The sequence below is a fragment of the Notothenia rossii genome, assembly GCF_949606895.1.
Source record: "Notothenia rossii genome assembly, chromosome: 1".
Taxonomy (NCBI): domain Eukaryota; kingdom Metazoa; phylum Chordata; class Actinopteri; order Perciformes; family Nototheniidae; genus Notothenia; species Notothenia rossii.
In genome coordinates, this window is record NC_136912.1 from 60,154,804 (window position 1) to 60,167,240 (window position 12,437).

The 12,437-nt window shown below is 48.0% G+C and overlaps 1 protein-coding gene across 1 annotated transcript in view; it reads left to right on the forward strand.

Annotated features, from left to right (window-relative positions):
* ect2 (epithelial cell transforming 2) overlaps positions 1 to 12,437 on the forward strand; it is an 83,014-nt gene that overhangs the window by 12,075 nt on the left and 58,502 nt on the right. The window contains 2 exon segments of the mRNA XM_079693571.1: positions 4,140 to 4,229; positions 5,424 to 5,531. Coding sequence (XP_079549697.1) covers positions 4,140 to 4,229; positions 5,424 to 5,531 — 198 coding nt within the window.

A 12,437-nucleotide genomic window follows, 5' to 3' on the forward strand; every position in this document is an offset into this window, starting at 1 on the left:
TAATAGTTTGTTTGGGTCCCTCACTTCCGTTTCACTTCTCATGCACTGATTCGCTAGCTGAAAGGCCAATCAGAGTGATTTCTTTTGCCGACTCTCCGCCGGGTTTTCGGCCGAAAAGGCGTCGGCCCTGCTGAAAAGACCCGACAGTGCGGGACACACCAATCTGAGTAGGGCGTGTCGACGCTCATCGTCGGCCTGACGCCCACCGACGCCGATAATCGGCCTGGTGCGTCCGTGCCTTTTAGATGAAACTAAGGTTTGGAACAGGGTGATGAACAGCTGTCTGTCTGACAGAGACTTTACATTGGATTCTGATGCAGAACATGAACAATAGGTCCTGACTGTAGCACCCTCACATTTGTCAGCAGAAGACAGGACAGAAATACATGCAGGTGTAGACTGCGTTGCAGGGTATCTTAAAATGGTATCTTTAACTGTTTTTTTCCTATGGCAACTATTATGTTGATTGACTATTTATTTTACACTGAGTACCAACTCATCGAAGAGAATAGAGTGGTGATGATGTATTTGTTTAAAGGACCAGGCAGTGATTATAACAAAGGCTAAGAGCTGAGACAATTGGATTGTTCCTTTTGGATTTTGGAATATTGAAGAAAATGTCTTTTGCATGCAGAAGTTTTTTATACTTAAACTTGTTGTTCAGCAGGATAATCTCTACATACAAGCATAAAGGTTATCAGAAGAAGTAAATAGCTATACTATAAAGGGGTTACATCATGGTGACATGACTTCACGTCACCACCACTAAGCTAAAGGCGGCTTAAGCTGTACATGGTTAGGTTTAGTCACTTGTAAGCAACCTCTGATTTTAAGACACATAACATCTTTACATTCACAGTGGCATATTTTATGTAATAGAATAAAATATATATTTAAAAAAAAAATTGTTTGTATTTACCACATACCTTATTTTGCTAATTTAACCATAAACACATACACATGACTAAATTGCTAACTCATTACATGGTTGAAGAATCATTCTTGCACCACTCCATAGCTGAAGGACAGACTATCTCAACCTCAAGCTGTTGGCTGCACTGCTAGGATAATCAGAACCCATTCAATGCTATTTATCATGATAACACACACACACACACACACACACACACACACACACACACACACACACACACACACACACACACACACACACACACACACACACACACACACACACACACACACACACACACACACACACACACACACACACACACACACACACACACACACACACACTAGTGTCCTTGGGCAAGACACTTTACCCGTATTTGCTCCTGTGGGTATTGTCCACAGTAATGACTCTTACATGTCTAATATGTGTAATGTGTAATTGTAAAGCGCTTTGAGCACCTGTAAAAGCGCTCTAATAAAAAATGTAATGCATTATTATTATTATTATTACTAGGGATCGACCGATATGGCTTTTTCAAGGCCGATACCGATTATTAACAATCAAGGAGACCGATAACCGATATTTGGAGCCAATATACATTTGCAGTAAAATCAGAAAATCTTGGTGTCAAAATGTAGAATAACAAACTCCAACACAACTTCTTTGAAATGCATTTAAGCATATATTATGTTTAATGAACTTTTAAACATCTTTCAACTGGTTTCCTTTGTGCCCTTTTCTTTAGTGCAGCCATCTGCAATGAGTTAGACAGAGAGTTAAAAGTGGGGCTGCGGGCTGACATGCTTAACTAACAATAATGCTTCATTTATTATATCAAAACAATGCCTGTCTATCTAGCATAAAATCCCAATAAACTGCTAGCAACTGCAAAACACTAGTGCTAGCTAATGTTTCGCAAAATATTAAAAGTGAGGCTATAGTAGACCTAACGTTAATCTAGTAGCCTCACTTCTAATATGTTGCTAAACATTTGCTAGATACATGTTGGCTAGCTAATGAGCTTCACATATCAACCTGAAAAACTGCGAGGCGCCACTCGCAGCCCCCCCTCCGCACGGCCCGTCTACACTACAGGCATGAAAAAATCCTGAAGCTGGGCGTGTCTGAAGCTTGGCGATTGTTTGCGAGCAACCAATCACATGAATCTCCCGCCCCCGACATACAAAGCAATAGCAATGTTAAAACGAAGTAAACTGGATATAAACTCTCCAAACAGGCGAAAAAACTATCAGTTTCACCCACTGTCTCTGCCACCTCACTCCATGCCTGGTTCCTCCGGTTTTTTATCCCGGTAAATAGTTCCGGTCGTAAAGAACCGGTGATTTGCTACCGTAATATCTCGTTTGGAATATCAGGAAATGGACTGCGGTCTGGCTCTCCCAGCTTGCACGCGGTTTGATTGGCTGCGCTTGCACTGGCGGGATTTGCATAAACGGGATTTGATTGGCTGATGCCAAGCATCGAGCCTCAACAGTTGAACATTGTTCAATTTTTGATGCCGATAGATGCTCGTGATGCTTGCAAAGCCATGCCATGCTACGTCACCCCATTCAAGTGAATGGGCGAAGCGTTGAAAGCATTTTTCGATGCCTGTAGTGTAGACGCGCCGTGTGTCTGCGTTCTTTCGCACCTGCTAGTGATGTGTCGGTCGCGAACGAACGACGGGAGCCGGTTCGCGCCCACGAACGAGCCGGTTCTTCTTTTTTTTGTTGCGGAGGGATCTAGATCGGCATGAAGGCACATTATGCAATGTGCAATGTGCACATTATCCCGCTTATTACATGGCCACATTCTCAACAAAGTAACGACATGACTCAGTATTAATTTAAATGCTTTTATGGATTTAGAAAATGATTTTATTGATTTAAAATATAGTTGTATGCATTTATTTAAATTGACATTCATCCACTAGGAAAAATAGTCCGTTGTTACTGTTTGAACTAACGTAGCAACGGCACGGCAGGAACTGCTTCGATAGTGTTTTTGAGGAGCTTTTTGATTACGGATTTGAAAACAATGTTGCTTGCTTTAAAAGTAGCACAATTCATTATGTCAAACTTTGGAAAGTATCTAGATATCCCTGCCCTAATGCCAAAGTAAATATCAACGGAATATGTGTCACCGTTTGATGTCTATGTCTGGACCGCTGCGTACAAAGGAGGGTTTCTGCCCCGTTACTTCTCTTCTTACTTCTATAAGAATAAAACCATAGACTGTATATATAACGAATAAAACACGGAGGAGGGAGATCTCTTTTTCTCCCCCTCGTCTGAGAGGCCCTCTCTTGCAGGGGGGCGTGCAGCCATGGGCTGAAAAAACATTTGGCCACAGCAAATCATTTATATTAAACATGTAATTTTTACTTTTGAATACTTCAGTACAGAGGATGTATTTATTAATTTAAGTGATATATGTGTACACATAGGCCTATACATCATTCATTAGTCAAAACGGGGCTACATTTGATTTAATTATAAAAGGTATAATATGTGGTAAACTGAAGAGCCGTTTGGGAGCCGAGCCAAATGATCCGGCTCACCAAGAAGAGCCGGAATTCCCATCACTAGCACCTGCCTGTAATCTGAGAAGATCCCGCCTCTCTGGCTGGCTCCCACCCGGAAAATCTTCAGTGTTGATTGACACTTCAGTAATAGCATATCAGATAGCGCTGTGGGCAGGACATTGCTCGTGTACACAGAGTGGTGACTGCAGCCAGGGAAACAGCCAAAGTTTTATAGGCAATTTGATAAAAAAAGGCCGATACCGATAATCGGTCAAATGCGGAATATCGGTCGAACCCTAACACACACACTCACTAACTATTCTCTCCCTCCACCAACCTCACTGTCACTCATTACTGTACTGTGGGCAGAACTGGTTTTCAAGTCGTGGTGTCAGATTAGCAGCTAAATAAAAGCATATTTATGAAACCGCCAGCACACACATAAACACACTTATCTCCCTCTTTAACTGCACCTGCGTGTGTTAAACACAACCTGCACACTGAGGTATAACTTTATTTAAATAAACATCTTGTAAAAATCAGAAAAGATGCCTTTGCCCTGTGGAAACCCTTTACTTAAACAAATTTTGATGCATCAGTTTGTGATAACTTTTTTTTCTCTGGCAGCCGTTCTGTTTTAAACAGAACCTATTTGGGTTTTTTATTTTTTTCACCCCTTTTTTATTTTCTTCCCCGCAGCCTCTACAGTTTTCATGTCGTCCTCTCTACTCCGCCACCATGCTAAACCTGTCGCTGTGTTTCACTGGCTTCAGGAACAAGGAGGAAATTGTGAGTATACTAATTTCAAACGATACAACTCTTTTTGTTGAGGGATGAAAATGGGGTACTTTCTTAATGATCATTCTGCGTGGAAAGATCAGTATTGTGTCATATGCAGCAAAATCCCAAAGAAACCACTGAGGCCGTGTAGCTGAGTGCCTGGGTGTCAACAAGACATTTTTTTTAACCACATGTGGTTGTTTGACCCCCAGCCATTAAGCAGGGTGTGCAGCCTCTTCCCATTTCTAGGCCATCAAATAAAGCAGACCTTTGGGGTCTGCGGATGGAAATGAGCTCAAAGCTAAAATCCGGCATATTTACACTTGAAGCATTATTTGTCTTAAGTGTTCATTAATGTGCATTGTCCCTGTTCAAATAAACGATGAAATGAAAATAAATGTATACACAGGCACAATTCACCCTTTAGCTTCTCTATGATACAACACAGTGGGGAACAGTTTTCCTACATTGCTGTGTTTTTATGTGCTTTACTGTTTCCACTGTCCTTCTCGTCACTACTGTGTGAAATGATTGGTTTGTCAGTTTGAGATATGGAAGAACAGTGACAGGAACAGGAGTGAAACTAAACTCCAAAACAGATATCCTTTGTTTGTGAACAGCTAACTGCTAACTAGCACAGCGATACATGACTCAGGTCAGGTGGGGGATCCCGGGTCAACACCAACGAGAGCTAAGATTGATACAAGGTTATTACAGATCAAATGGAATCCTTTTATACAATTAGTTGCTCTTGTTTCATTTGGACCTAAAATACAATGCAACTCAATATTCTAAACTAAGCACAAAAAGTACGGAAATGTGTGTTTGGCGGATTATTTCTTTGCTGTAACAATGCTCCTTGGCAATACATCTTATACCACTGGGGGGGGCTTTTTATTTCCCTTTTTTTAAATGGTGCCACATTTGTGAGGAACATGCACAATTAATTAATTTAACGAACAGCAGCCTCAGTAGCGTGGGGAAGAACCATAGAAGCCACAACGGCCGCCCCTCCTCATGCTGGTCACACACTGCTGTGGGATGACATCCCACTCTTCAACCAGCATTTGACGCATTCAGCCAGCGTGGTCGTGTTGGTCACTCTGGCCCTGCTAAAGATGACAAGCCACCAGCAAAGCCAAATGTTTGGTGAATATTGTTTCCCTCCTAGTGCTGAACTCATGTTCATTTTCTGTCCTGCAGAAGAACTTGGTGAATCTGGTTCATCACATGGGGGGGACCATCCGGAAAGACTTCAGCACCAAGGTTACTCATCTCATCGCCTACTCCACACATGGAGAGAAATACAGGGTGTGTACATCTTTCTTTAACTTTTGTAGTCTAACTTTTTTTTTAAATCAGTGGGTATCTCACTTCAATCAGGGATGCAAACTTCTCACCTTTCGGCGAAATTCGCAGTTTTGAATCCAAAAAAAATAAATATATATATATATAGAACTTCAGCAGCTACATAGCCTACGGTGCGTTCGTTAATAGTAACTTTGCGGTCCGGAGTCAGCTGTTAGCAGGGGCGGACTGGCCATCTGTAGAATCTGGAGAACCACAGCACGGCTGGTCGTCAAGGGCCGTTGACGGCGGCCGGGCCTTTTAAAAAAAATGAAATAGTTTATCGTCATCATTTAAGTTGCGCTGACGGCCGATAGAGGGCGACAGCGGCCGCTAATGCAGTTGTGTGGTTGTTATCTGTCAAATAATCACACTCGAAGAAGAAAAAAGACCGGCCACACGGAGAGAAGGGATTAGACGCCTTGGCAGACAGGGAGAATGAAAAAACATCGATAAAAATCCAAGAAAACAAAAATAAAAAGGTGGGGCCGAGAAGGCAAGAGGAAAAAAAGGTGAAGTCACTCGCAGGTGAAGCATATAAATGTCGCAAATTGACAGACCTTTTTGGCAGCAGCGCTGCTACAAGCACTATCAGCAGCAACTTAGAACAAGTGCAAGATGATGAAGAGAATGATGAGGGCGCGAGTTCAGAAATACAGCCAGCCTCCTGCGTTCATGATGAGGGACAGAGTTGAGCTGCTGGAAGAACCAGCTCAACTGGCACATACAAGTGCAGGGCAAGAGCAAGAGGTGGGTGAGAATTATCCCTTGAACTCAGTGGCGTTTTCTCCTGTAGGCCAAGCCCTGTTTTTTTGGATTGTAGTTATAATTTTAATAAATAAATAAAAACACTTTGTTTAGTTTCGGTAATTATTCTGCCGGCCCATCTCTCCCCCATTCTCATTAGTATATGAGTATTTTACAAAGAGTGAAACAGCGCCCCTCTAGATGTTATGGTTAAACAGTAGATTGCACTCTGTTGCGAGAGGAGGCTAGCCGAAATTGGCTTCCCTTGATGAAAAAAAATTGAGGGATTGACCATTCAGATGAGGCTCACTTCATGCCTCACAATCCAATCAAATCGCATCAACTTCAGTTTGTACTGTAACTGTCATCACCGCCCTTAAAAAGTAGCAAGCAACTGAAGCAAGTGCAATTATGGAGGGTGGAGATTTAGAGTATTTCATCAAAAATAATGTTACTAAACTTCCGCTACAGCAGCAACTAAAAATGAAATCTGATGACAGGCCAATGCCCAAACTGAAGCTGTGTACAGAGAGGAAAAAAGGAGCGAATCGGACGTAAAACTTTAAACAATAAACAGCGGATTTCTAACATTTGACATTTCATGTGGCCGGACTGGGTCAGTTTCCAGGGCTGAATTTTAGTCCCAGTCCGCCCCTGGCTATTAGAACGGGCCGTTCAGGTGTTCAGAGCAGAGCTCCCTGTCGGAGCGGCAGAGCGTGATGTGAATTGAAACGTTTTTCTGTCGCAATATTATTTAAGGAATCCTGGAGCTAGCTAACTAGCATACATTGTCACTATCTGCTAACATTTCCTATCGTTTTCTAATAGGCTATAAACAGAGGTGGCATAAGTATAGATCTTGTACTAGATTAAAAGTAGAAGTACTCAGATCTGGTACTTTTGTAAAAGTAGAAGTACTCAGATCCTGTACTTGAGTAAAAGTCGAAGTACTCAGATCTTGTACTTGTGTAAAAGTCCTCAGATCTTGTACTTGAGTAAAAGTAGAAGTACCAGAGTATAAGAAAAGAGCTGTTATTTTTAAGGGGGCGGGGTTGATAGGTTTATCTGTGAAATAATCACCATGATAATGATTGACTGTATTGCCAGCAATCTACTTTTTCTCACAGAAAAATGTATAACTTGCTACATCTCTCAGCCAGCCAAACTACTACTCAAGCAGCATGCATTATGCCATCATCTACGGCAAATTTGCATTCAGGAAAGCAAGTTCCCGTAAAGGCGAGTGGGTTTATGGCAGGCAGTGAACCATTGATAAAAAGAACGGCTCTCACCCAGTACGACTCGGTTCCCTTCGTTCGTACCAAAGAGCCGTTCAAAAGAATCGGATCGTTCGCGAACGTAACATCACTAGCAGCTAGTTTGAATGACTTTGTATACTGGGTAGCTTGTGAATTTACTCAAGGTGTAACTAAAGTCTGTGTGAGCCTCTCCCACAGGGTTCAAACAGGGACGGAAAGAGCAGGTTGGTTGACCACAGGCGTTTATTATCTCCAAACAACAATATGCGCGGGTCTCAAACGTTGCCTGGGTGGGAAACTTCACAGGTCCTTTGGCGACCTTCCAGGAGCCCGCCTACTGCATAACAGAACAGAACCAGGTTACGACATGCTTTTCTTCCCGCACTGATTACCTGATTCCGATCAGCTGTCTGGCCTCCGGCCGAGCCACTCCCTTCACTCCAGCAGCCAGCGCCCAAACCACACCCCGCTGCCACATACCCCCACCGCCCGACTCAGGCCGGGATCCCGCCGGCCGCAAGCTGACTCTCCCCCCCTCCGCCGAGCGAGAGAGGAAATCAGCCACGACCATCCGGTTACCCGGCCTGTGGATCACCTTGAAGTTGAAAGGCTGTAACGCCAGATACCACCGAGTGATCCGAGCGTTGGCATCCTTCATGCGGTGGAGCCACTGGAGCGGGGCATGGTCCGACCATAGGGTGAAAGGGCGCCCCAGGAGGTAGTACCGCAGGGCGCCGACTGCCCACCGTATGGCGAGGCACTCCTTTTCCACCGTACTGTAGTTCACCTCCCTCTGGACGAGCTTACGGCTAATGTACAGTACGGGGCAGTCGACCCCCTCTACGTGCTGGGACAAAACGGCCCCCACCCCACTGTTCGAGGCGTCGGTCTGCAACACAAAAGGGAGAGAGAAGTCAGGAGAATACAGAAGCGGCTTACCACAGAGGGCTTTTTTAACCCTCTCAAACGCCAGCTGACACCGCTCCGTCCACTGGACCGGATCTGAAGCACCCTTTCGGGTCAGGTCGGTTAGGGGACTGGTCAGCTCCGAAAAGGACGGGATGAACCGCCTGTAGTAGCCGGCCAGCCCCATGAACCTCCTGACCTCTTTTTTCGTCTTGGGCGCCAGACAGGCTGAAATGGCGGTTGTTTTCTCTATCTGTGGCCGCACCTGCCCGCCGCCCAAGTGGTACCTCAGATACCGTACCTCCCTCCGTCCAACCGCACACTTCTTCGGGTTGGCCGTGAGCCCCGCCTGCCTCAGGGACTCAAGCACCGCCCCCACCTGCTGCATATGCTGCTCCCATGTCTCAATGTGAATGATGACATCATCCAAGTAAGCAGCAGCATATGCAGAGTGGGGACGCAGCACCCGGTCCATGAGCCGCTGGAAGGTGGCTGGAGCTCCGAACAACCCGAAAGGAAGTGTGATGAATTGGTATAAACCATACGGAGTGGAGAAGGCCGTTTTTTCCTTAGACTCTGGAGAAAGGGGAATCTGCCAATAGCCTTTGGTTAAATCCAGCGTCGTGTAAAAGCGAGCAGTGCCTAGCCGATCCAGGAGTTCGTCGACCCGGGGCATTGGATAAGCATCAAATTTGGACACCTCGTTCACCCTGCGGTAGTCCACACAGAACCGGATTGACCCGTAGGACTTACGTACCAGCACGACGGGGCAACACCAGTCACTGGTGGAGTCTTCTATCACTCCCATCTCTAGCATAGCCTGAAGCTCCGCCTGAACAATTTTCCTCCTGTGTTCAGGCAGCCGATAGGGCCGTGAACAAATGGCCACGCCCGGGGGCGTTTCTATGCGGTGGTGTATGAGAGAGGTGCGCCCTGGCAGCGTAGAGAACACCTCGGCAAACTGCCTTTGCAACGAAGCAATGTCTGCTCTCTGGCCCGGTGAGAGATTGTCGCCACAACAGACCGGGGCTACTTTGTTGCTTTTAATGACCTCCGGTCCCAACTCATCTCTCTCAATCACCATGGTGGCCAGAGAAACCGACGCCACATCCCTCCATGCTTTCAGGAGGTTAAGGTGGTAAATCTGTGTTGCTCCCCCCCTGTCAGAACGTACCACCTCATAATCTACGTCCCCCACTCGTCGTGTGACCACGAAGGGTCCTTGCCACTTGGCGAATAGTTTAGAGCTAGAGGATGGGAGTAATACAAGCACTTTATCTCCCGATGAAAATTGTCTCAGTTTTGACCCTCTGTTGTACAGGCGCTGCTGACGTTCCTGAGCCTGGAGCAAATTTTCCCGTGATATCTGCCCCAGTGAGTGGAGTTTTGCTCGCAGGTCCATAACGTACTGTATTTCGTTCTTACTGGTGCTTGGAACCTCATCCCAGTTTTCCTTAACTAGGTCCAAAACACCCCGGGGCTTCCTACCAAATAACAGCTCAAAGGGAGGAAATCCCGTGGAGGACTGGGGCACCTCCCGCACTGCAAACGACAGATGATCTAGCCATTTATCCCAATTACGGCTATCTTCGTGAACGAACTTACGAACCATGTTCTTTAGTGTTTTGTTAAACCGTTCCACCAGGCCGTCGGTCTGCGGATGGTAAACACTAGTCCGTATTGAATGGACGCCCAATAGTTCATACAGCTCGCGTAGTGTGCGTGACATAAACTGTGTGCCCTGGTCAGTCAGGATCTCTTTCGGGATCCCGACTCGGGAGATAATGTGAAACAGTGCCTGCGCGATGCTCTTTGCAGAGATATTACGCAGCGGCACTGCCTCGGGATATCGCGTTGCATAATCCACTAGGACTAGTACAAAGCGATATCCCCGTGCACTCCGGTCTAATGGCCCGATGAGGTCCATTCCAACTCTATCAAAAGGCACCTCAATCAATGGTAACGGGCGCAAAGGCGCTCTGGGGATGGCCGGCGGGTTAACCAGCTGACATTCATGGCAAGATGCACACCACCGCTTCACATCTGCGCGAATGCCCGGCCAATAAAATTGGGCCATTATCCGGTGTAGTGATTTGCCGTTCCCTAGGTGACCTGACATGGGGTTATAATGAGCCGCCTGGAAAACCATTTCCCGACGGCTTTTTGGCACCAACAACTGGGTATTTATCTCTCCTGTCTGTGTGTCACGGCTTAAACGATACAGCCTGTCCCTAACCACCGTAAAGTGTGGGTGAGTGAGTGCTGCGTTTGGGTGTAGCTGGGAGCCATCAATACTCACCACCTGGCCGAAGGCGTGCTGAAGGGTCTCGTCCCTCGACTGTTCGAGGGGGAAATCTTCCACGGGCAACACCAGCGGGTCCAGAGGGACCTCCGCGGCCCCCTCCGTGTCCGTTTCCCCCTCGACGTCGTCAGCCGCCTCCGACTCTCCACTAAACACAGCACACAACTCACATTTCCCTGCCGTCCGTGAACGCACCCCCATAGCCCCCGCTAGCTTAGCAAACCCCGGCCAATTCGTTCCCAAAATCAGAGGGTGCGTAAGGCGAGTGCTAACTCCAGCCCTGACTCTATGCTTTTTTCCCTTATAAGAAATTTCCAGCGTCACCTCCGGGTACTGGTGAATATCCCCATGCACACACCTCACCTTCACCCACGATGCTTCAATCAATGCCCCAGGCCGAACCAGGTGCTGATGGATCATCGTCTGATTACAGCCCGTGTCCATCAGAGCCTGGTGTGTACCCCCCTGTATACATACCGGTATACGGTACGTCCCTTCCAAATCGGGGGCGGCAACTGGCGGTCCTGCAACCCGAACCAGCTGTCCGACCTCCATGAGAGGACACTCCCGTCGGAAGTGGCCGGGCTGCCCGCACCGCCAGCAATCCTGCCCTGACGTCTGAGGAGCCCCCCGTGGTGCCGGACGACCAGAAGCGTAGGCCGGATCCTGGGGAGAGATAAAAACAGGAGGGTAAGGTAGAGCTAGGGGGGAAAGTGTCGGGGCTGCGGGGTTGGGGCCGTGTGATGGTGGGGAGGGAAGGGCAGCTGCTCCAGGAAACCTCCTCCTCGGGGCTGGGACGGGTCTGCTCGCTGAGACGGCTGGTGGTCGGGGCTCCTCTTTCATGCTCCGCCGGGGAAGCGAGAGGTGGTCCTCCGCAAGGACGACGGCTGCTTCCAGGTTGGCGGGGCGATGGCACTGGACCCAATTCGCTGTCGAAGATGGCAGGCCGGCGATTAACTGCTCCAGCGCCACCTGCCCGACGACTTCCTCAGCGGAGCGCACCCCCGGCTGGAGCCAGCGGCTCGCTGCATCCAGGAGCCGCTGCGCGTAGGAGAAGGGCCGGTCAGCGTCCTCGAAGGGGAGGGCCCGGAACCGGCGGCGATGTCCCTCTGGCGTGCTGCCAAGCCGGTCCAGGATGGCCTTTCTCAGATGCCGGTACACATGCCGAGAGGCTGCTGGCAGGCTGTGGGCGGCTAGCTGCGCACTCCCAGATAGCAGAGGCAATAGCCGCGCTGCCCACTCCTCCTCCGGCCACTCGCACGCCGCCGCTGTGCCCTCAAAGATGTCCAGGTATGCCTCCGGATCATCCTCTGCCGTCAATTTCTGGAGGGCAATTGAAGGCGGTCAGGCCGGGTTGGTAACGGGATCGGCCTCCTGAGCGGCCGGACGCTGCAGCAGCTCCCGTAGGAGAGCCCGGTCCTCGCGCTGGCTCGAGGCGATCCCGAGCAGAGCCTCGCTCTGCTGTCGCTGTAGTGCTGTGGTGGTCTCCTGCATGTGAGCGAGACGTTGGAGGGCCTGACCCAGCGGGGTTTCTCCTTCCGACATCAGGTGCCACTGTGAGCCTCTCCGCTCACACAGGGTTCAAACAGGGACGGAAAGAGCAGGTTGGTTGACCACAGACGTTTATTATCTCCAAACAACAATATGCGCGGGTCT